Source organism: Amphiura filiformis, chromosome 11, assembly GCF_039555335.1.
Source record: "Amphiura filiformis chromosome 11, Afil_fr2py, whole genome shotgun sequence".
NCBI lineage: Eukaryota > Metazoa > Echinodermata > Ophiuroidea > Amphilepidida > Amphiuridae > Amphiura > Amphiura filiformis.
The window spans coordinates 3,756,492-3,783,007 of NC_092638.1; the positions used below are offsets into that span (position 1 = coordinate 3,756,492).

Consider the following 26,516-nt stretch of genomic DNA (forward strand, 5'->3'; position numbering starts at 1 on the left):
ATATACAAATTTCATGACAAATTATTAAAATTTGATATTTTTCACATTTTTGATATATAACAGTCCTCGAAGTAAATTTCATAAATCTAATGATATATTCTTTTAAAGTGTTTTTTCTTTTGGTAAGTCAAAACCACCGAGATCTTTGCCAAAAGACCTCAGCAAAATTTCCCTGTTGACCAGCTACACTATTTGGAATGCCCGCCATGATCCTTCCTGGGGCACTGCTGATCAACCCCACCTCCAGCTCTAATCTTCTTTGGCACTCGTCCAGTTTATAGTTTTTCGTTGCTCACGTTGCATGCATAGCCCTGCATAGTTGATGACTTTTGTCTACCAACTTGTCCTGGGCGTAAGTCCAGTCTTTGTTTTTCATTACTTTCTTTGTTTGTCTGTTTTGCTGAATAAAGATTGATGATATATAATGTAGCTGGGAGGAAAAGCTGATGATCAATTGAAAATTTTTACCTTTCATATTGACGATATGGATTTTTTTCCTAAAAAGACCTAATTTTTTTGGTGTTTGGGGAAAAAAATCCATATCTTCAATACGAAAGGTAAAAATTTTCAATTGATCGTCGGCTTTCATCCTACCTATACACTTTAAGTATAAAAAATATCAAATTTTAATCATTTGCCATAAAATGTGTATTACATTGCGAATTTCAAAAAATCAAAATTATTTGACATCAGAGGGACATTCTTCGTATTCAGAGTGCAATTCGATATTTCTGATGTGCTCTAATGTCCCACAATAAATACTGTCCAAACGTTCATACCCCATCCAAAAAGCCAAAGGCCACACAAAATATTAACTTTTGATTATTTTTAATTCTCGACAGGACAATACATGAATTGCTGAGTGAGGGAGGTGTTTTTCCACTTCATGGGTTCAATATAAAAATAGCATTGCCATTGTTAGTTTTTGGTCTTTCTTTTTCCAACAGTAGGCCTAATCGAGGAAAATGAAGAGGCCCTTTAATTTTTTTTTCAAATATGAGATTCTGATTGATAAACCCTCAGGCACTAATCCCACAAAAAGATTTGAAAGTGATCCTTGTCCTCTTACTCAAAAACTCTAAATCTTTGAATTTCGAGCATGAGGCTAGAGTCTGAATTAACTAAGCTATCATTTTCGGTAGAAATATTCTGTTGATGTTTAAATTTAGACGATAGTTACATTTTGATCAGTCAAACTATATTTTTCAGATATAGCAAATGTTGCCTAATTTGAACATTCTAAAATTAAAAGCTGAAGTGCAAATACAAAATCGTGAATTCGTGATCAGATGTGTTTACTTCAGAAAGTTCATCAGGACAGAAATGGTGAAAATATTTTCTCTCCTGGGTAGTTTTCAGTTTGTAACCATGGGGAGGGGATGCAGCTGCAACTTTCACATCCAAGGGGATCTTTCAGGGGTAAAGGTGTTTTAAAATAGGGGTCTTTCAGGGGCAATGTTCTTGCGGTGCTAAATTTCAGGGATCTTTTGGTGAGGATTTTTGTTTTCAAATGGAGGTCTATGATGAGGAATTTGAGGAAAATATATGGGATCTGTGTGGGGATAGCTCGATTGCTTTTCTATTACATGTAGTTTACCTCAGTACTTTCAATTCTATTTCAAAACTTGTACAGAATATTCTTCCAGTTGGTTACGACTACCATGTTTGCCAAGTCACTGTTGAGGAATCATCAAACAGTGACAATGACATCAATTTTACTGCCACTCTACGACTTGCTCTGCAAAGTGAAAAGGAGTTGGACACATGGCGGGAAGACTTTCAAGAAGTCTCATATGCTACATGGAGAGTTTTAAGGCAGCATCAATCAGAGGGACAGAAAATACTTTTCAAGGTATAAACTAGTTATGGAGACAAACAATTATGGAGAGTTTTTTCAAAAGATCACAGTTCAGTATTCACTTCTCATAGAGATGTAAATCCTAAATTAACTTTGTTCAAAATGGTCAATAAAGGTGGAAAAATCTATCAAATCTCCTCTGGGTTTCGCCAATGGGGGGGGGCAGATGTAAAGGAAAAACAGGGAATAATAATTGATTTGTTTCTTGCATCATGTAAAATCAGAAATCTACACTTACCCCTTGACAGTCTCATATTCAAGGTCTCTTTTAGGTGCTAGGCTAGCTGGCATATTGAACTGAATCATTGAACCCTGTGATTTTCTTCTGGCGGTGATATGTGCACAAAGTGTAATGTTTTCAAAAAATGTATGTACTTGTAAATAGAGGTAATGCATAATATACAGATGTGCTTATTGTTTTGGAAAATGAGCTTTGACCTGCGACCCTTCCTTCTTTACTTATAGACACTTGGGTCCAAGTTGCATGGGCATGGTTCTTATACTTTGGGAGTAATTTTAAATTCCAACCACCCTATAATTTGAACGCTGCTTCCACCACCTTCGATTCCACAATCTCCTCCACCCACAATAATCAAAATACAAGCAGACGTTTCGGCAGCATTCAGCAACATTATATCTTGATTTTGCACAGCATCTCGAAGTGAGTTTAAGGTTTAAAATGATACCAAAAGCAAAGATGTACCTTACAGTAAATGTATTTCAAAAGGATACAAAAAAGTGCAACCACTCCACCTTATTTGGGTGGCAAGTTCAAGACTAATGGCCATATGAGTTTTTTTTAAAATAGCTGTAAGGATTTGTAAGATCTGCATTTGCTATGTGAATAAATAAATTGAGTCCCCTGTAATATGCTTTCAGAGAAGTTCACAATTAAGCACTCTATTTTTGTATGTATGTTACTGCATACAAATGCCTACATCTCCAATGAAATACATTTCCCGGGGGGGGTCACTCCCATTGTGGCCTGTACACCATCCGCGATAATGAAAACGCGTAAAAAGGGTAGTTTTTCGTGGGTAGGCACGATACGCGCGTATCGTGTTTAGGGTGTCAAAAACATGAAAAAATTGCAATTGCTAATACATGGAAATGAAATTTAGGGTATGAAATTTGATGCATTAAAGGAATAAAATCCCTGTTTAGAGGCGCGTGTTACCTACATACTGTTTAGTACGTAGGGTATCGTTTTAGCCAAGGGTTAAATCCTTGTTTAGGGTGCTTTTCAAAAGTTGATTATCGCGTATGGTGTACATCCCACAATGGGAGCGAAACCCCCTGGGATACATTTGCATGACTGTTAACTGTAAATAAATGTATGTTCAACTATTTAACATTTATTTCAGAAAACCTACCGTTGCCAACACAATACCCTGCCTGTGAAGTCAACGACCAATGCAAACCGTCGTGTACCTTCGAAACACACTAACTGCCAAGCCAGTATGACAATGGTTATCAAAAAGTTCAAATATCAAGGTCACAAACTCAGCAGGTATGAACTTTATTTGCAGTGATTTGGAAATTTATGATATTGGTACTACAGGGTTATCAACAATAAGTCCCCCTTAAAACGTTCAGTAATTATAGTCAATAGGGGCACCAGGAATTTTTTTCTGAGGTTGCCAAAGATGCCCAAAGTGGACAATTAATTGGACTAATTATTTGCAATGATTTTTGCCCAAGTTTTTAATATAAACGGCCATGGTGCCAGAAGACTCATCAGGGGTGTGGATAATGTGCGAGTTGTGAGTTGCGAGTTCGAGTTGCGAATTGCGATTGCGAGATGCGAGTTGTCTAAAGAAGTTGCGAGACGGTTTGCGAGTTGACATTCGCGAGTTAAAATTTGCAAGTTGCAAGTTGAAATTTGAGAGTTGAAATTTTGTGAGTTGCTAAGAAGAGTTGCGAACTGTTCACAAATTCACATTTCAAAGAATTGACCAACCAACAGTACACACTTCATTTAAAAGACCCATACACATGAACACATACCTGCAAAAAAAAAAAATAAGAAAATCATGCTATTATGCCTGTATTTACATGTTTAAAAGTGCAGAAAGGAATGGTTTATGGTTTTGATGTGGTCATAGCTCAAAAACTGTGGGTCACAGAAATATGTCACTCTGAACTTTTTCAATTCAATTCAATTCAAACATCCAGATCATTTCATGGGTGTAAAAGATATTAACCGTCTTTTGGTAATACACCTTGTGTTATTATGTAACATCTTGGTGTACCATTTGGACGAACAATGGTATCCAGCAGAACCTGGCAACAATGAGCTGAGCGGCGGTCAGTGATACCCCCAACATGAGAGTGGATAATACTGTCTTTGAGTTTGATGTGCAGTAATGTGTATCATTCAAGATTAAGACAGGGGGACCTGGTACCTTGCTGGAGACAAAGCAAATAATAGATGCATCCCAACAACACTGGTCAGTATGAATTCCAATGAAGTCAAATATTGAAGTTGCCATAACCTCAAAATAAAATTGTAACCTAATTTTTTGCTCTGTATGATAGAAAGCATATCAGAAGTTGAATTGTATAAAGTTAAAAGATAGAATGCTGTAATATTTTATTGTTACATTTATATTACAGATCTGCCCACCAGGATTGCATATTAGCCTGGGTATATGGAGTAAAATCTGTGGGTCTGTGTGTGTAGGATTTTTGTTGAAAAATGGGGGTCATTCACATACCTGCCAACTACTCCGATTTTGCGGAGTTACTCCGATTTTCCGAGTTTTAAACCCCGAAAATTGAGTACTACGATTTTCTGAAAACAAAAAAAAATTAAATTTTTTTTTTTTTTTTCAAAGGTAGGTTGTAGTCATCATATGTGTTGAAATTGTTCCTAGATATTGAGTCTAAATCCCTCCTCTAATGCAAGCTGAAGTGTATAAAAGCCTAGGGCTTCATTTTCACCTTGTTCTTTATTGTTGTTTGATAAGGGGTGTATAAGGGTTTTTACAGTGTAGAAAGCCTCTAGCTTTGGGGGTCTTTGCCCCCTCAACCCCCACCGGGGCTTTGACCCTGGACCCCAGCAGGGGCCCGCTTAAGGGCCCCTGCACCCGCGGCCGTCAGGGGCGCACGTTCGCCATGGACTCTGTTTTCTAGGTTTTCAATGTTGGCAGGTATGTGAACAGGTAACTCCTGAATTTATTCAACAAAACAAAAATAACTTCCGAAGGAAAAAACTATCATGTATCAGACAGCAGTCATGTGGGTATTTGTGCGTGTGTCACTGACACACTACATGTAAACTCACAATTAACTTGCTTGCAGCACAGATCCAAATCTGGGGCAGCATACATGTAAATGTAGGGCAATGTATTCAAATAGAAAAATAACATCATCATCATCGTCCGTCATCGTTATCATCATCGTCATAATAATAAAACAGAAATTCACCGTTTCAGAAATATTTGGTTGTGTGATATTAATTCTAAAAATCTTTTCAAAATTGGCCAAATGTCCCAGACAAATGTGCAGTGAGTAGTGAGCACATACAAATTTTAATGAGTACCAAGTTACTGAGTTGGAGCTGAGATGTATGGTCCAGTGTGTATGTGTTTATATCTCTTTCAAGAGTTTAATGGATTAGAAAGTTCCATGAAAGAAGTCTTAGATATTTTTATATAGTCCAAATATTTAATAAAATTATGCATTTAATTAATTATAATTATCAATTATTTCATTAATGATGACAATAATTCTACTATACTATAAATCTAATAATTTTGTGGATATGTAGGATATGACAGATCACAGATTTGAAAGCCCGAATCAATTTATGGCCAAATCTGTGAAGTCAACATATTTGAGAGCTATTTTGACATTTTTAGATAATCATTTCACATTTTACATGGATTTAATATTGAACTGGATTCAGACCGGACTTGGCTTCAAGTCCGAGTCTTTTTGTGTCAGAGTCGGAGCCGAGTCTTTTTGTGTCCGAGTCCGAGCCAAGTCAGAGTCCAACAAAAGGTGGACTCGAATCTGGACTTGAGTCCGGACTCAAAACTGACCCATCGTAGCGAGGGCTACTATTGGTGGAATATCTTGGATCATGATATAGGTATCAGAGTACAGCACAGAGCCTGTGCTAATAGGCCTATAACAGGAAAGGGCTCTAGTGGTATCATGCATCATTGATTCTCTCAAATATGCACAAACAGATTATAAATTACCCGGTACCTAGACTTGTACCCGTCTGAGTCGAGCCGATTCGAATCAAATCGAGCCAAGTGAGAGTCCTTTTGTGTCAGAGTCCGGACTTAAGACCAGGGTACCAAGTCTGAGCCAAGTCTAAGTCCAACTATATGAACTGTTTTTAATGTAATTAAACTGTCTTATACCCTTTGTATAACCCAACTTTAAACGTTTTCTGTAAAACATTTTGTGTTTGGTGGGCACCTACATTTTTTCACCAGGATCTTGCTTACAGAAGTTAACCGTCCTCCCACCAAGTGGCATCCCCATATGTGTAACAGTTCCCAAGACAAAATATTACTTGTTACTCAGCTCTTGTGTTCACTCATATACAACTATACAATTTCTTTTGTTCTTCTTATCTCACAGAAGTAAAGATACACACCTACCCAAGTATCCAACAGAAATTAAATTGGACTTTAGGCACAACCACCCCATATTCTGCGCTGATGCTCTCAAATATAGAGATGTCTCAGATGATGCAAAGTCATCACTCACATCTCTATTCAAGAGGAAATATGGGCCCACCCAAGCCGTAGAAATGATGAAATACAAGCTTCAGATGAAGTTTGGGGAAGATTACCACATCAAAGCAGCAGACAGGGCTATTTGTCCTGACATCCAATTTGCTCACAGGTAAATTGTATTATTGTATTTATACATACATCATACATTTCACTGTATACTTACAGTATGTCTAAGTGGTATACCAGGGTACCAGACCAGTAAAATGGACATTTTTGGCCAAAGTAAAAATTTTGAATATAAAGGCCCCTCTCCTCCATGGTGCCAGAAGGGCCATCAGCGGGCTTTGTTCAAGAACTACTTGAACATTTTTACTACTTTAAATGACAGTGTTTTGCTCATCTGGACGATCGTAAAAATCATCAAAATTCAGATTTTGGTACCTTTGTCATTATAATGTCATAAATATGTAAACATAGTGTGCTATAGTGGTTCAGCCGAAAGCAATGTATTTAAAAGACACAAAATAAGACATTTACATGAAAACAGTCACTCGGTTTTTATAACGGAGCACAATGAGCCTAATATTGGGCTTTTTTGGCAAAAAAGTTGCACGTTTCCCACTTTTTCTATTATGACGGGAAGAAAAGCAAAAGCTTGGGTGGACTTTCCCCTCACCATAGCCCTTGAGAATGTGTGTTGGAGGGTATTGGATGTGCGTGTGTGTAATGTTACAAATGTCCTTAAATTTCAAGTACATCACATTTTGTTCTCTTTTGATGTGTGAAATGGGATATCTACAAAACATTGTGATGTAGACATTTTGGAGTTACATTTTTTTGAAAATGCATTTTCGGTAAAATATGAAATAGGAGAAAATCTACTTTAAAGTTATAATGTTGAAATATGAATATTAATTAGCTAATTAGCATAATATTATGATTAGAAATGATTATTTTTGACATATCACTTGAACTTTATATATGCAACAATTTGTTCTGTTCCATTATAATATTTTGGCCTGTAATTAATTTCTATTAGTTGATTACTGTAGTAACACTGTTTGAAAACAATAGAATACATAAGAAATATAATGCATTGTGTATTATAGGATGAACGTTCATTCTGACAGTTTGTTGCATCGTCTGTTGAAAGTTTTTCACTTGCAATGTGCGATTTGTATCAAATAAAAAGTAAAAGAAACCTGAATGTTTAGTAATATCATAAGAGAAATTCCAGAAATTGCTTGTTTTAGCACCTAATCCCTGGTATTCCACCAAAAATTGTTTACTTTTTTGCAACAAAAACATAATTATGAGCTGTCCTATACTATATAATATAATAGGCCTACATTTGGGTCATTCTTCGGTAAGGTGCCTAATTGCAGTCCCGCCACTTTCAGGAGAAAATATGAAACATGATTTTGAATTTAATTTTTTTGCAGTTGTTTAGTATCGATGTTCCTATATGACCCAGAGAGCACAATTAAGTCAATATGCAGTAAATTCATTAAAAAATTTCCCTCATGTTCGCGCAATAATCATTTCTTCACTATAACCATTTCTTCACTCATACGGGTGGGTACCTTTATTAACCTTTATTAATCATCATCTCTGAACGCTTCTGATACCTAAAATGTTCGCATTATTTATTTTACTTTTTCAAAATTACAACAGTTGTTTACCTCCGGCATTGACCATGTGTATGTTATAGTTTTACCACTAGGGTCATAAGTTTGTTCATTTCGTAATATACCATCACGTCATATCCGTCACAATTTTGTGACGGATAGGACGTTCGGAGATGACTTTACTATGAGAAAATCATTTCCGTCACATGACGGAGATGATACAGCAGAATTTCTCTAGTATCTTTACAGAAGGATTGCAAAATAAAAAGAAAAATACAAAATCTTTAAAAAGGAAGCGGGAGGGACGAGAAACATGTTTTTTATTTACTCGGCCTTAGGTAGGCCAGAACTCGCGAACTCTCCATAGAGTCCAGTGTTAAAAATGTTAACCGCAAGTCAAAGTCAGTAGTCCACTTGGGAAGCTAACAAACAGAGGGAGTATGGTGACTGAAAAGATCAGATGTGAAAATCTATCAATTGTGCACAAATACTTGAATCATAGTTTTAAGCTTAAATGTATGGCACAATTGGCAAGTGGGCTACGGCGAAGTAGTCTAGATATGTACTGTATTACAATTTACATGCATGTATTTTACCGGGGTGTTTTATATTGTCATGGCAAGAGAAGATGCCACAAGATATATTCATCTCGATAGTGTTTCATCCATATCCGCATATTTGATTATTATAGGAATTGCGAATAAAAACTTCAGTTACCTTTTAACTTCAAACCTACACGGCCTTTTTTTCGGCTCGCCAGCTGAGTTGGTAAACAAAACAAACACAAAATGCAGCTTGTCACCCTTTATCGTGGTATAAACTCTGGGACAGACGTAATCATGGCTACTAGCGTTACTTTTAATAGAGAAAGCGTATGGCGATAGCTGTATAAGAGATTACTATTACGCATCCTTGTCGTGGAAAAAAAAATCCCGGCCTGCACGATCACCAGGCATCACACCACTTGATTTTTTTTCCTTTGTGGCATAATCTAAGATCTTCGCAAACGTATTACTGAATGCATTCGCAAGTACCCGGCGCACAAGGATGGAACGCAACGCAATTGATGCAATGAGGACCAGGGCTGAAACCTGTATTCGCCAAGGAGGGAACCAGGTAGAGGGCAGAGCAGCGCAGTAAACTCACTTCAGAAGAACCAAAGACAAACCAAACAGCCTTTTAGGGCTACCTTTGAAAAGAAAACAAAAAACAACAAAGTAAGAAACATATTAAAACAAAAAGGCATAAATTAGCAAGAAAAAATAAGTAATTGCTAGTAAAGCAAAAGAAGTTCCATTCGGCATCCATTTTACCCACAAATTAATGACACTATTAACCAAATGTATTGCCCATAAACCCACCGGTAAAGCCCATTCCATAAATAAAGTTATTTTACAAAGTTATCATTGAGGAATGTTGGATATCTGTGCATGGTATATGTACTCCTTTTCAATCTTTGAAGTAGCCAAACCTTTTCCGTGGACAGAGTGAAAAACGGGTACATTTCTTTAAAAGAGTATATCTTCAAAAGTTGTGAGCCGATTGATATAATTGTTTTGGTTTATTAAAGCTAACGCCTCAAGGTTTCTTTACATACCAAAATATATTTGATCAACTTTTCAGAAATAGGAGAAAAAGAGGGCGCAATGAGGGGCCTCTTTTTTTGGGACACCCTGTAGGACTTGAATTAATAATTCGTGATGCTTCTGGCGACAAGTCACAAGACAATTCTCGAAATAAAATAATTATATTGATATTAATACACGATGTTATAAGGCCCGCCGATAACGAACTGATCAAACTATACATGCGACTCTTTTTTCATTATAGCTAGGAATAAATACCAGAAATGGAAGTGGCAGTCATTCAAATCATCTCAATGCAACTATTCAAATACCAATCGCTCACCGCACGCGGAGTATAAATTTAGTTTATTTTGTAACTCAGCAGCGCTTCACGATGCTATTGCAAATCCACGTGATTCGCTGCACGGCGTATTTCTATTGGTTCTTTTACCGCCTGTACAAAAATAATTATTTACCTGGTGTGGACTCTGTGCTTTGAGATCCCGGGCAATAAAATTCATTGAATATCATTCATGGCGCGTGCAGTATATTCTCATACAACCCTCAATGCCATCCAATATTATATAAGTATTAATCCATATTGTAACATTTACATACGAAATAGAAATGTATTTCTTTTCAACAAAATGTTAGTTTTCATTGTCAGATAGGTCCCGTTTTAAATTTTGGCCCGAACATTTAAGGCAATACAAAGAAAGACGCTATTTAATAGCAGCGCATATGTCGCCAATGTGCACTTCTTCTTCGAACGTGGCTGAGGTCGGTCATTTTGATGTATTATGAACATGAAAATCACGTACGTGTTCGACTAATAGCTCGACCGTAAAGCCTTGATTTTTGCAGGGTATGTTAATTTACTATAGATACAATAATAGGCTAATCGTGTTAAAAACAGAATTTTGACAAACATTTATAACTTTATAACACCCCTTAAAAAGGGTTGTATTAACCTCTTTAACAATGTATTACATGTTATGGGCATTTAAATAATAGATATGCTATATGCCAATTGTATACCTCTTGCATTTTCCATTCTTTTTCTTTAATTCTAAATTTGGAATTTCTTTACTTTTCTTTCTTTCACTTTCTCAGTAGAAAATGGGATTATCCAGGTGATTATTGGATTTCTATTGTTTGACCACTATTCGTTTATAGTAAAATGTGACGTGTCATGTCAAAACCAGACACTATTGGGCAGGATCGTAAATGGAGAATTAGCCAAAAATTTGCCCGGGTGATTTTTTCACAATTTGGGTTTGTTGCGAATTTGTGATGTTATTAATGTTTAAAATATTGTCTGATAGTTTCAGACCGGAATATAACTGGCATCTTGTATTTTTTGAGACATTTTCCAAGGTAATTCCTACTCTCAACATTGTCAATAATATTTTTAAAGGCCGATATCTCCATTTCCAGTTTTATAATACCATAACTTACAAACTCAATATCTTCACTTAGGAATGTCTAATTTTATTGGGGAAAACGGCACTGTGGAGCAAAATATCTCTTTATATAAGATATGTATAAACCTCAAAATTGACAACCTGCCCAAAAGTGCTTTTGACATGACACGTCACAAATATAGTTTGTTTATAGTAACCAAATATTTGTTGACACTAACCATTATATCCAGGATTTATCATTATTGGGTCTATCATTTTGAATCTAGCACCTGTCTATTCAACATGGTTCGTGTATCAGGGAATGGAAACTTTGTCATTATAGTCGACAGTGGATGTTCTGTTACATATCATAGAAGCAGAATGAAAGGAATGGCAACAGTGACTGTTGAGGAAGATAACAATTGAAAGTAAACCAAAACACATTGGTGAACCAAGCGGTAAAAGAAAACCAACGTGGAGAACAATGGCGCTTCCAGAATTTTTAGGCCCTACCCCTAAAGAAGACAGATTTGACACATCTGACCTCGTAAATCATAAACAAATAAAATGTAATAAGAAAAAACAAAAGAAACAAGATATTCCTGCAAAAAAATTGGTGTCAGTTCCAATTTACAATGTAATTATTATTTGAATGTAATGTTAAAGATGGAATTGCATGAGAAGTTTTGCACTGCAGCACTGACAGGAACATTTAGTGGTAGTTCATTTATCATTAAATAATTATACACTTACATACGTGTTTTGGCGCAGCGTCAGCATTCTATTCTAGCTAAAAACGTTTTTAAAAATATGCAAATGAGGTAGCTAATTTGCATATTTTGCGACAAAAATCACATGGGATCTTAAGACTGCCCCTTACCACCATCCCACCAATTTACATCTCTATAAACCTAACCAGTTCCGAAAAATGGTAAATGATAATTGGCATATTTTGCGACAAAAATCGCATCGGATCTTACAGCTCCCCCTTAGCACCACCTCATCAAGTTACATCCCTATACACCTCACCAGTTCTGTGAAATGGCAAAAAAAAAACGTTTTTTAAAAATACAAAATATGCAAATAAGATAGCTAATTTGCATATTTTGCGACAAAAATCACATGGGATCTTAAGACTGCCCTTACCACCATCCTCACCAGTTCCGAAAAACGGTCAAAAGCATTTCAACAAATAAAAAATAGGCAAATTTGGTGACTAATTTGCATATCTTGCGACCAAAATCGCATCGGATCTTACGACTGCCGCTTACCACAACCTCGTCAAGTTACATCCCTATACGCCTCACCAGTTCTTCGAAATGGCAACAAAAAAATTGCGCCAAAAAGTGCATCAAGTCTGGGGGCAGCCACTTCCCAGCAAACACAAAAACGTTTTAAATAAGTTATATTTTGGCTTTTGGTTTAGGTAAAAACATTTTGATAACATTAAAATGTCGGGTTATATAAAGGTCATGAAAACGTTTTATATGAAAACACACTACAACTAAATTTTGAAAATGTTTTTAAACATGTTATTGTAAACTATTTTCGCAAACATTTTTTACCAAATATTTTGTCAACTCTTAAATAATATTATGTTAAAATATTTGCACTCAGCAAACACAAAAATGTTCTTAAAGTGTTTTATTCAAAACGTTTTAATAACATTTAAATGTCGGGTTATTTAAAGGTCATGAAAACGTTTTTAAAACGTTATTGCAAATATTTTGGGCAAACATTTTTCGCAAAATGTTTTTTCAACCCCAAAATAACATTATGTTTAGAATGTTTTGTATCAAGTTTTTGGAATGTTATCAAAACGTTTTTATACCCTTTATATAACCCGACATTTAAACGTTTTCTGTAAAACATTTTGTGTTTGTTGGGCAGTAGATTATCCATAAATGTTTTTTAATGTTATGAAAACGTTTTATACCCTTAATATACCCTTTATATAACCCGACATTTAAACATTTTCTGACAACCTTTTATAACCTTTTGCGAATGATGTCGAAAACGTTTTGTGTTTGCTGGGTTACCACCACCCTACCAAGTTACACCCCAATACACCTCACCAGCTCCGAAAAATGGCAAAAAGCGTTTTGAAAAATCAAACAATATGCAAATGAGGTGGTTACTTGAAATATTTTGCGACAAAAATCTCATGGGATCTTAAGACTGCCCCTAACCACCATCCCACCAAGTTAAATCTCTATACGCCTCACCAGTTCCAAAAAATGTCAAAAAGGCTTTTTAAAAATAAACAAATATGCAAATGAGGTGGCTAATTTGAATATTTTGCGACAAAAATCACGTGGGATCTTAAGACTGCCCCTTTACCACCACCCTACCAAGTTACATCTATATACCCCCTACCAGTTCCGAAAAATGGCAAAAAGCGTTTTTAAAAATAGAAAAAAAAAAATGGCCCGAAAATGTCAAAACAAACGAAGTACATAGATGATTATTGCAAAAAATGAGGGAGTCTAACTTGACTATGATTAAATTGAACACTATCCTGGTCTATGCACCGTCGCGACGGATCGCTAAGCTAATGCTTTATGTGTTCGTTTTGGTATGTCTGACAACTTCATCAAGACTGAATACGTAACAAAACCACAGCGTATATTTCAAATTTTAGAAAGTTGTCAATACGAATTGAAAGATTTAAATGTGTTTGATGATATGTTTGCAAAGGTATCATACATATGCAAAGAATCATTTGTGGGCCGAAATAACGCTACTAATGTGGTCATTGTGGGCTTTTACTACATGTCATGTAAGATTAAAACGTTATTCCATATTAGAAAAATTGCAAAAAGAGTATTATATTTTGACATTGATTCGATAGCACTAACTGAAAAGGAAGGAGAATATTCTCCTCCTTTAGGGCCATATCTTGGGACCTTACTGATGAGATCGGAAACGGTAAGCTACATCAAAACTTTTGTATCAGGTGGGCCCAATAATTATGCCATGGCTCTTAGTAATATGGATAAAATCACAAGAATTAAAGGTATAACACTGGACACAAATGCCGTAAAAGTGGTCAAGTCCGGAAAGTACATAACCCCGTGATTTTGGCACAAAACAAATAGAAACAAAGTAAAGATTACAGAGTAGTTTATAATAAAAGAGTAAGGGTAAATGATTTTTTTATTGTTTAGAATTCACTTCTACGTGGATGGCGGAAGACAGATGCACTACTCTATCGCAGAAGACTGCTGATCCTTTTATGCAACTATTTATGCAAATTTAGGCAAAAAGTTAAATTTATATGATAAAATGTCACAGGAATTGAGCTTGACAACATGGGAAGGGAATTAATCGCAGAGGGAAAAGACATAAATAATGCGGTCTAGGAAATTTGCAATCTACATATATTCACACCAGAAATGTTACTTACTGACCCCAATATGTACATAATCTTACACTACAACTTAAAACTACACATAATATATGCATGATATGCAAAGATACAAAATAAACACAATCAAATGTTGAAAAGATGAGATTTTTGTGAACCCTTGAATTGATTGAGAGAATTGGAGTTCCCGACATGAATTGGGAGTTGATTCCACAGTTCCGATGCTGAATATGAAAAAGATCTCTGGCCGTAAGTAACTTAACACTAGTATTGACAGACTTGCGTTGCAAGTTGGTGGTAATGTTTGATCTAAGAGCACGAGTTGGCTTTTTGATGGTGATGAGGTTACATAAGTAGTCAGGTGCCAGGTTGTTGAGGCATTTGAAAGTAAGAAGCATAAGCTTGTATATTATGCGCTTCTCTACAGGCAGCCAATGAAGGGATATAAAAATTGGAGTTATGTGTTCGCATTTCTTAGTCAATGTAACAAGCCGGGCGGCAGCATTTTGAATGCGTTGTAGTTTGCTGATCTGAACATTTGGAAGCCCATACAGAATACTATTGTTTGAGTCGAGTCTTGAGGAGATGAATGCATGATCCAGTTTTTCAGTACTATTTTGATCAAGGTATTAGCGCACACGACCAATATTTCTAATGGCGAGCGAATTGAAGCGGCAAGTGTTATTTACATGGGAGATCATAGAGAGATTTTCATCGATGAGAACGCCGAGATCTTTGGCTTGTTTGACAGTCTCAACAACAGTATCACCCACAATGATGGAATCAATGTCAGCGTTATGTGAGTAGCGGGATGATATGTGGATAGCCTCAGTCTTACTGTCATTCAGAGAGAGAGCTTGTTTTGCACAGTCCAGATCTTAATTTCCTTGATACATTTCTCAAGTTCACTTATAGATGGAACAATATTATTTATGTCGATCTTAACATACAACTGAGAGTCATCTGCATAGTACATCCCGCTGACTTGGTAACGCTTAACAATGTCTTCAACCGGGGCAGCGGACAAAGTGAAGATTTGTGGGCCTGCAACAGACCCTTGAGAAACGCCGGTAAGCAAATTGTGTGGTTCTGATCTAGAGTCAACAAATTTTACAACTTGCTTGCGGTCACGCATGTAAGAATCAAACCACATAAGGGCACTGCCTGTAACGCCGTATCTGGTCTTAAGCCGCTGAGAGAGGATGTTGTGGTCGATAGTGTCGAATGCGGCACTTAGATCCAAGAGACTAGAACCGCATCTTTTCGCTCATCAACAGACAGAAGGAGGTCATTTAAGACCTGGTTCAGCGCAGTTTCACAGCTGTGATGTTTCCGATAAGCACTTTGAAACTCTGGGTACAATCCATTTTCATCAAGGTAAGTTTAGAGCTGCCTAATAGCGGCGTTTTCTGTCACTTTAGACAGAAATTTTAGATTGGACACACTACGGTAGCTTTGAAGTGTGCTCTTTTTGATGAGAGGGATGACTTCAGCCATTTTGAAAGTTGAAGGGAAGGAACCAGAGCACAGCGAATGGTTAACAATGTGTGTTATTGAAGGAGAAGCTGATCTAAGAATTGCTTGACAAGCCATGTTGGCATCGGGTCCAAAGGACACGATTTGGAGGGCATACTATTGACCAACTTCTGACAAGGGTAAAACTCACTGAAAGAGCACGGTTTTTCTAATTCTTCCATGTCCAGAGAGTGTAAATCTGGGTAGTGCTCTGTCTGCTTAAGTTAGCATGAAGCTTTTGGACTTTCTCATCAAAGAAAGTGGCAAAGTCGTCAGCTAAGAGCTGAGCAGATTCATGAGTGGAAAGAATATTGGTAGATTTTTTGATGTACATACTATCAACCAGCTTGAAAAGCTTACTCTGATCACATTCTAAAATCTGACATCTGTGGTATGTTGATTTTGATTGTTCCAGGAGAGATTTATAGGCAACACATTTTTCACGAAAGGTTTGTTTATGTAATCAGAGAAGATGCGAGTATATATTCCTTAAGTTAGCTGATGTCAATATTCCTCAATTTTACGGACTTTCATAGTTTCATAGTTTCCTTGGATGCAACAGGGCGGGCAATATTAACAATATGGTTGCATAGTGGTCAGAGGGAAGAATACGCTTTATTATGATATCGTCGACAGAGTGTCTTCCTCATGTGTTATTAATAAGTCCAGCGTATGACCACATATGTGAGTTGGACCGATGACATGTTGGTGCAGGTTTGCAGAATGAAGGAAATTGATGGCATCACGATCTGTAGGAATCTCAACGTAAATCAAATACTGGAACTTACATTTTTTGCAACTTGCCACGTTGTGTCTGAAACCATCAGACTTCATCAGGTAACTGACCCGCTGGGCTGGTCATGTGACACTTTGAGACGGCTAGGGATCGTCTTGATGGCCCGGTCCCATGCGTGAAGATGTGTCTCAGTCAGTGCGCTACGCACAGGCACAACGCCTAGACGCTGATCCACAAGCACTTTACAGGTTGTCGCTGACCACTATGGCCCACATCATTCCATAAACCATTGAACAACAATTTAGGGACTTTGCTGCTTCAAGAGCGCACACCCTAGACATACCACAAATAACCATCGCAACCAGGATCAGATACCCGAGTTTCTTACGGGTTATAACGAACGAGACAAATTAGGGAGCGATCGTTATTTATGGCAGGGGGAATGGGTAAATTTAGGGGGAACACAAAATTTTTTGTGGTCTTGAGGGGGAACCTGAAATTTTAGTTGAACCAGGAGGGGGATTGTTAAATTTTAAATGGAGAAAATTGGAAAAACAAGGGGGAACGCGAAAGTTTTGAGCGGACGCGAGGGGGGAACGCGAAATTTTTTGTCGATATTTTTGCCAAAACACCCATTCCCCCCCCTGCCGTAAATAACGATCGGTCCCTTAGCAGTGAGTTCCTTGTCCAGGGGAATTTCAAGCTAACTCAATTTTTCCACGAGAGCATACTAGGCAACACCAGGGTTCGAACCCGCAACCTCTCGCACCATAGTCGAACGCCTTATCGATTGAGCTAACTTGACTGCTCTACTCTCTCCCAGATGGCTTTCTAGCGGGCTTCCTTGATGCCTCTCCTATGCCACTGTTCCTCCTTATAAAGAATCACTGCGTCCTCGGTGTTAATATTATGACCAGTGTCTTTAAGGTGAAGGTACACGGCGGAGTTCTGGATCTCGTTTGTACTGGGCCTCCTATGTTGATTGAGTCTAGCTTTCAAGGCTTGTTTTGTTTTGACAACATAGGCAGCACAACAATCAGCGTCACCGCACACTAATCCATACACTAAGTTGGAGCGTTTTTCTTTAGATTGTTTGTCTTTTACTTGTACGAGCTTGCCACGTAGGGTGTTATTTGGCTTAAACGACGAGGAAATCCCAAAAGCTTTGAGGTGTTTCTTTACACGTTCTGACAGTCCAGCTATAATGGTATTGTGACGCGAGCTTTGTTGGGTTGACCCTTCACATCCTTGATCTTCAACTACCACACTAAGAGATTATAATCCCCTTGGTCTTCAGCTATGACACTATTATAATACACTCATTCACACCCTATTTACTCAGCTAACACACTAAGAGATTATAATACCCTCATTCACATCATTGATCTTCAGCTACGTCACTAAGAGATTATAATGTCTTTGTTCACATCCTTGATCTTCAGCTATCACACTAAGAGATTATTATATCCTTATTCACATCCTTGATCTTCAGGCTCTTCAGCTACCAGACTAATAAATTATAATACCCTCATTCACATCCTTGATCTTCAGCTATCACACTAAGAGATTATATTAGCTCATTCATATCCTTGATCTTCAGCTACCACACTAAGAGATTATAATAGCTCATTCACATCCTTGATCTTCAGCTATCACACTAAAATATTATAATACTTAGTATCCTTAATCACAACCTTGATCTTTAGCTACCCGAAATAAAGAGATTATAATACCATAATTCACATTCTTGATCCATTTCACAGCATCCAAGAATACACCGTGCGCTTTACATGCCACTTATTTGAACTTTGACCTTTTTTGGCCAGACTACAGTCCACATAGAACATATGTAGAAGTACAAAGTAAATAGATCTCGGAAATTGGATGTATGAGAGTAATTATGTCGGTGCAATGCGTGCGTAAATGCTTCTTTGACGCGCCAACTGCAGCGCGATTTGTACACTTGCCGAGCGCACCAAGCTCTTTATGCGTCGTGTTTTTACGCGAAGCGTCAATCCCCGATGCATATGGAAAGGTTTCTATACAAAAACGATTCTATTATAAACCATCATGCGCAGTTTCCACCTCGATACACCTGAGCACACATTTTCGTCCCAAGAGCTTACAAGTAGAGAACAACAATCAGCGAATGTCTCCACCACAGTCTTTGATTACACTTTACCATATTCACGGTGAGTGCATAGCAATGTAGGAGCTGTGAAGCTTCTAGCTAAAATATGGGCCTCTTTGATTGGTTTTTGTCGAAACTTCAAGTGTTGCCCTTCATCCAATCAGAATTCTATCAATCGAAAGATAAAACTTCCCCCTAAAAACACTTTTAGAAACTATGTCAACATTAACAGATAACACAATTCAATGTTATAGCAAGGCGAATGTGGAAAATCTGTTGAAAACTACCTATCCAAGCACATTTTTTGACTAAAATGTTTTAAAAATGTAGGTTTTAAAAGTCAAAACCTCAAGTGTTCCTTACAATATTTTTCAAATTTCATGTCATTAAATGAAAAAGCACACTTATATAGTCCATATACTAGAGTCACTAGAATGAGCAATGTTAAATTCTCTTTAAATTGGTAATCTTGTGCAAAAAATTACTATTTTCGCCTGTTTTTTTATACGGTTGTAAATTAATGAACTATGACTACAAAAGAGCGCTTACAAATTGATATGCCACAGATTTGGTTTGTACTTCTATGTGGACAGACTGTAAACAATAACATATCACAACATAACATAACATAACATAACGTAACGTAACGTAACGTAACGTAACGTAACGTAACATAATATGCTATAAGACTCTTTTTGAAAGTTTCAACTATGAGAGAAGTCCGTATGTTATCCGGTACTGGTTCTAGAGAGTAGTACCAGGTACACTAAATGTACATCACAAGTTCTTCTATTACTCCTGGGATGACAAGGCGAGTAATATCCAGCTCAGAGCGAAGGCCTGTCCTCGGCGAAAGTCCATTCAGTACTTTGAAAACGTGGAAAAGAATTTTAAAACGGATTCGTTTATCAACTGGTAACCGGTGAAGAGAGTTTAGAGAGATGTTTTTGTAGGCGCTGTAGACGAGCAAGATCTTTACCGTTGCCTCCAAACAGGAGTGCATCTTGGTCGATAAATCTGCGTATTATAACCTGGTTCCACATATCCTTCATACCCACTGGGAAAAATCATTTCATTGAAAAATTTGAAAATGTCAAAGCTTGGTTTAGCTGGCTTGAATTGGTTAGCTATTCGTGTATTATAACTATGAATTCCATTTAAGAAAAACGCTAGTGAATGAGTTTGGGAGGTACTTTTTTCATATTGTAACATTAATAAATTTAATGTTTATTTATGTCAAAAATATTTAATGTACTTAACTTGTAAAATGAGTTATTAGTATGAGAGGAATAGTCTGCGAAAGTCTGAATAGGTTTATTAAGTTATTAGTTGAGTTGTTGAAAGTCCAGGGGAAGTGGTATGGTTAAGGGAGGTGTAAAGAGCGAACCGTGGCTTGGATTCCAGAGGGAGGGCGTCTGTAAGAGGCACAGCCATCAGAAAATGAATAACTGAGATCTCGCGCCAAATAAACTTACTGCAGTAATTTTCCAAGTCTTTAAAAAATTAGGCATAGGTGGGAATCGAACCCGGCACCTTTCGATTCTGAGCCAACTTCCTATCTACACTGAAACCTGTGATATTAATTCTTGATAATGCTTCAACGGAAAAAATCAATACTAATGTACGTTGTCATTCAAAATCAAATAGAAGTCCCACAACTCAAGTAGCAATCGATAAATCTGCTCACTCAATCATCAAATAATCAATCTATAAATAAATAAATAAATAAATAAATAAATAAATAAATAAATAAATAAATATATATATAAATAAATAAATAAATAAATAAATAAATAAATAAATGAATAAATAATACAAAAAGAAATTATAAATTAGTTTTTCTAGGCCCATCGCTGGAAAATAAAGCAGCATAAGAAAAGTAATAGACGCGCGGTTTCGAACAAGCGACGCTCAGAAAAGCACCTAAGAAATGACAACGCCTTAGACCGCTCGGCCACAGAATCACACAGTCCACTCAATGTCAAAGAAATATATTAACCTTTAACGTTACGCAATATTGGCACATGACACGGGCACATGTCTACGGGTAAAGATTCTGCATAATAGAAAGGCGCACAAAGGATCTATCCCTGAAGTCATACTAACCAAATGGTCATTGACATGTAACCAATTCTTTGTACCAGCAACAGTCAACATAATACAAAGAAGTATATTATTAGGCGTAGACGCAATCATCAATGCGGGATGCGCCACTCGTGCACTTGTTTGAGTCCACGGCTATTCCAGAAACAGCATTGAACCCCGAATTCAGAGGTAGATTTTGGGTTGTTACATGCAAATACAAACTAATTATATCACGAAAAAAAAACACCGAGCATGCCGAGAGGACTACGATACTTATTCAGAGCCAATCTACATTCTGTTATTTACAAAAGCCGACGATCAAAGTAAAATTATAAAAGGAGCAAGACCAGATATCAACGTTAAATCAAGGTAAGCCTAAAATCGCATCGAAAACGCCAAAATGCAGTCACAAAATTTATAATATTACTAAATCACCAAAACGAATTGTAACGTAAGTATGAAGATAAGAGTTGTATTAGCAATAACAAAGTATGTGCAAAAAGATTTGTCTTTGGCATGTCGCTTTTTTGAAATATCACCAAAAGTATCAACTTTTGGTGATAACGCCCCAAAATTTAAAACAAACACGAACCTTCCAAAATAAATATATATTAGCACTCGGCGGCCCAGTCACTACCTGTCGCTGTGATTTGGGGTAACTCGTTGCTTCCCTTCTCCAGATACCTGTACTTCAAGTTCGTCCATACCCCACGCCTTAAGAGTATGTTAATAAATCATAATCAAAGTCGCCACATATGAAAGAGGGCTTATGATCTTTATTGACATGTGGTAGATATTGATTAGTGGCAGAAAAGTAATCGATTAATGGATAGACAGTGCTATTAGGAGGTCGATAAATTACGCCAAAAATTGTGTTTTTATGTTTAGTTTCTATTTCAATGAAAAGTGATTCATAATCTAAACTAGGTTTTAATTTAATATCATTTTATAATTAAGTTGGTCAGAGACATACAACGCAACTCCACCTCCTTTACCTTTTCTATCTGTCTATCTATCTATATGAGCAAATATTATAGCCATCGATATGCATGATGGAAGGCAAAGTTTTGTCAGGAAACTAAGTCTCGCTATGAAAATTTTGTATTGTTTGAAAGTAGTCAGTTATGGAATCTTTATTTTGTTTTAGGCTGCGCGAGTTTTAAGTGGATTTGCGAACCTTTTCAAAATTGTGTAATATTTTCCAAATTTTGAGCATATATATAAAATTTCTTTAATTGATACTTAAAAGAAACTTTGCAAGTTACGTTAAGGAAAAAGAAGCAAATATCGTTCATACTTTTGTTTTAATACAAATATATATTCACAAATTTTAATATTTGATCACTATTATCAAGCTTGTAATGTGCACATTAGATGTAAATTTCATTAGGCATCGTTTTTGTCTGCCTTTTTCACCGCCTGGATACTTCGAATTGCGTTAGAAAGGATAGTACGGTCAAATACTGACCGCCAAAAAATAAGGTACCAATCATATTCACCCCTGTATACAAAAGCAGCCAGTACATGTACCCATTAGCGCTGATTTATGACCTCATTTGTTTGAGAATTAAAGAAACGGTGATCTAAAACCCAAGGAAGTAATTAATTCAAAGGTTGCACTTTTATGTTCTAAATTAATAGAAAGCACGGCACTACTTTTATGTATGTACTAATTGATGGAAGCACGGCGCTAGTTCTCACTTTGTGTACAAATCAACTGCAATTTTTGATTTTGAAAACGTTTTGGATCATTGTGTCTTTATTATTTTCTTGAGCGATTTTAACTTTAACGAATGAGGTCTTAAATCCGAGCAAAAAATGCAGCTATTGGCTCAGTGCTGGTTCTAATGACATGTCTGTCTTTGATTAGGATATACAGCTAGGGCTAAGAAATAATTGGTACCTATTTTTTCGGTCTGTATTGTATTAGTGATTCCATTCTGGCGCCATGAATGCTGAAATGGCTCCATGACCAATTGCCTTCAGAAATGTCGAAATAGGATCAAATTACACGGACCTTCACTTTGGCGTCATACACGCTGAAATGGATCCAATTTAGCAACAGGTATGTCGCAATCGTGTCTAGAGAACTCACCATATAGTGATATCGACTGTTGACATTGCTTCATAGACGCTGATATGGCAGCAGTGATGTCGATTTGAAGGCGAACACCATTTTGTCATGACACTGACAGAAGTGTGTTTTGTGCTATTTTCAATCCAAAAAATGCGCAATAAATTATGTTAATGACTCAAATGACAACGATTTCATTCCATTTTGACCATGTTGACGAACTTCGAGCTGGGGTGAATGTCTCCATGAAACCAAATGAACGAAATCATTCAACGCTTCCTGACGGCGTCAAGTAGGAAAGCGACGCCATTGCGATGTACTTTTCTCACTGTGTTAACAGTGTTATAGTGTTTTTCGTCAACAAACAAGGGTAGTAAAGTAGCCTAATATTATAATTAAAAACCGTGAAATGCCTTCTTAACTTAGGGATGCGAGCGAAATTCGGCTGCACTCTAGCGCAGCCGGCTGCGCTTTGGCCCCACTATTCTTTTTAATTCTGGCTGCACTGTCTGGCTGCAACAGTTACAAGGTTGGCTGCAACATAGGTGGTCAATGTATTTTGAAAGTTGCAGCCAGAGTGCGGCCATAGGGTGTTAGGTCGCATGAGGATTATATCCGCTTGGACAAATAATGTGGTTTGCTGTACAATAAACCATTATTCCTATTGTCATACTTTCATATTACCATTTACCATAACACACTGGTATGCTATTTTTATATGTTTTGTATTCTTACTGCATATCTTTATGTCAAATGCATAGTACATGTAATAATTATGTGAAATACATAAAATAATAAAAACACGGACACCTAAAATCATTCATTCATTCATCAGTTATATTCAATGTTATCAGAAAACGTAGGCAATACAGAATATTATCATACAACATGCAAACCTACAAAATATAACAACATTTACAAATACAATCTAAGATTATTAATACAATTAATATTATATAAATATGATTATCACCAAGGTCAATACCATTAGAACTTGACAATATAGATTAATCAACTATAGTAGGCCTAATGCAAATAGGTCCAATTGACAATTGATTATTATTATGAATAAGCGAGATACAATTTTTACAAAGTCATACTACAGAAACATGGATAGAACTGAAATAAGCACGCAATGAAAAAATATCAAAAAGTTATTTACCGTGTAACAAAAATAATGCTAAACAAACAGGGTTCTGTTTAATATGAAGTATACTTTGCATAAAGAATCTAGGAATCTAGGAAACAGTCATCGTGATGCTTATAGTCTCTTGATTTCCTTTTGTCCACTTTGTAGCAATAAGGATTTGTGGTTTCTCTGGGCTATTTACTATTACACAATAAGCCTTTTATGCCTTAGATCCAATTCACTGCGTCTTGGATATGGGTCGCAAGGTAGGTGATAACAGAAAACTATTACTATCGCAGCCGGCCGCAGGTAGTGGGGCCAACCTTGAGTTGGCCTCGCCTGGCCCCGCAAAGATTAGAGTGCAGCCAGAGTGCAGCCGGCTGCGCTATAGTGCAGCCAGTTTGTGCTCTTGTGCCTTAGCTAAAGCGACGTCTAACTTGTTAACGTATTTATATATAAACGTTTGCACACATATTGTATTTATACACATAAAAAATAATAAATTCTATACCATATTATATTAATTTAATATACTTTCAAAATACATGTATTTTGACGTGTTTAAGGTATAATACATGTATCCGCGGCGAGGAGGATCACTCCGTGAAAATTGCTCCAAAAGAATGAAAATCACTTCTAAAAGACACTTTCTTGTGGTACGATATAAGGTTCATTACTCGAAAAAGAGAAATGTTCCTTATATCATACCTTGAAAGGGTGGTGGTTTTTACTTTTTAGGAGTATATTTCCTTTAGAGTGATTTCCACTCTACTCACTCTTTTAGAGGAGGATTTTTTCACTCTTTTACATTAAGAGAGTATGACCCAAAATTGTTTTGCCCTTCGCGACTTTCATGGAATGACTTCCACATAATCTGGCAGTGGCGGCATGTATCCATCGTCATCTTCTTCTAGACCTCCATTGGATTGATGACTGGGTCCATTTTGTGTAAGGCTTCTATCTGTTATTGACATATAGCTATGATCTCTGTCACGTGATATGGGATCTAATCCTTGATATCCAGGGGTACTGTAGGGTTCCCCATTTGGTTGTGACGGTGATGTAGGTGTTGACGCTGATACTGATGTAATTGGGTTAGTGGCGTATCGTGTGCTTAATATCGGAGGTGGCCGGGAGGGTTTGGTCGTTGATGTGACTTGCCTGTCAGGACTTCGTCGGTATCTGTAATGAAATGAAAACTAGTTTTAAATATGACCCAGGATTTTCAGACTCGAAATAAAGTGCCCTACCTTAAATTTAGCCTATCAGCCGGTCAAAATAGAGAACCAAAAACCGGTATATCTAATCTGAATTTGAACAAATATATGGTCGGTTATATTACTGGGCATCATTTTATTAAAGAAGGTTGATTCAACCGATACAACCGTCAAGAATATTGCACACCTAGTGAAAGTTTTCAAAATATTTTACTTGACCGCCGATTACCTTGCAAAGTGGTCAAAACTTTTTTTACTGCACATTTACAATAATATTATATTTCTATTATTATCTCAACCTACCTCCTGTACAAAATAGCAAATATGATAGCTTCAATTACCAACAGGCCAATGATAGATCCAAATACAGCGCCAAGGAGATCACCAGTTCCATAAGGTTTTTGGCAGTCACCACTTTGCGCTGAAATGTCTGTAAAGTAATGTTGTGTTGAATTTCAGTAATTGTGCATTGTAAATATGTTTCCCGAAATTAAGGATTATTCCATCTTTTAACAATACAAAATTTCCCTTTAAAAACATCGTAATTTTGGCCAGTTTCTGTCAAACTCTCGTACACTGTACTAGAACAGACAACAGTTAGAAATTATATACAACATTTCGAGAAATAAATGTTATAATTTCGGAGTTTGACATTATCCAAATATTGTCAAAATTGACAGGCTAACTCACTGTCTAACTTAACGAAATTGTGACAGGTATTGAACAGACTAGAATTGACAGTTATTGACAAAAAAACGGACGAAGTACCAAAGATTCAAGAATAAGAAGTAGCTATTGTAGATGTGGCTCTGCACAGGAAATCAATTCATAATACGATGCGCCCCCAACGGTTGCTGGGGGAGAGGCCACAATACGCATCATGGGAAAAAGACGATATCCAAAGCCCGCGCGAAATACGGATATTACACAGGAACTATTATTGTAGGTTTTAATGTCAATAATGATTTACATAGCGAATGTACACTATAATTTGCAATAATAGTAGATCTATTTTCTGATAAACGGAACTTCGTGGAGCTGTTTTCAGCGTTATTATTATCACACTCGCGTTAAAATCCAATGGTGGCTAGAACGGTGATATTAACCTTGG

The 26,516-nt window shown here is 36.7% G+C and overlaps 1 protein-coding gene and 1 long non-coding RNA gene across 2 annotated transcripts; one reads left to right on the forward strand and one right to left on the reverse strand.

Annotated features, from left to right (window-relative positions):
• Positions 1-1,444: 1,444 nt before the first annotated feature.
• Positions 1,445-6,728, forward strand: LOC140163899 (uncharacterized). Its single transcript, XM_072187209.1, has 3 exons — positions 1,445-1,852; positions 3,223-3,368; positions 6,458-6,728. The coding sequence occupies exons 1-3, from the start codon at positions 1,511-1,513 to the stop codon at positions 6,726-6,728; spliced, it is 759 nt and encodes a 252-aa protein (XP_072043310.1). The 5' UTR covers positions 1,445-1,510.
• A 16,667-nt stretch (positions 6,729-23,395) lies between these two features.
• LOC140164234 (uncharacterized) lies at positions 23,396-25,837 on the reverse strand. The gene is made up of 3 exons (XR_011860509.1): positions 25,709-25,837; positions 24,604-25,370; positions 23,396-23,480 (listed from the first exon to the last, which is right to left on the reverse strand). It is a non-coding gene; the product is annotated as an uncharacterized lncRNA (long non-coding RNA).
• Positions 25,838-26,516: the final 679 nt, after the last annotated feature.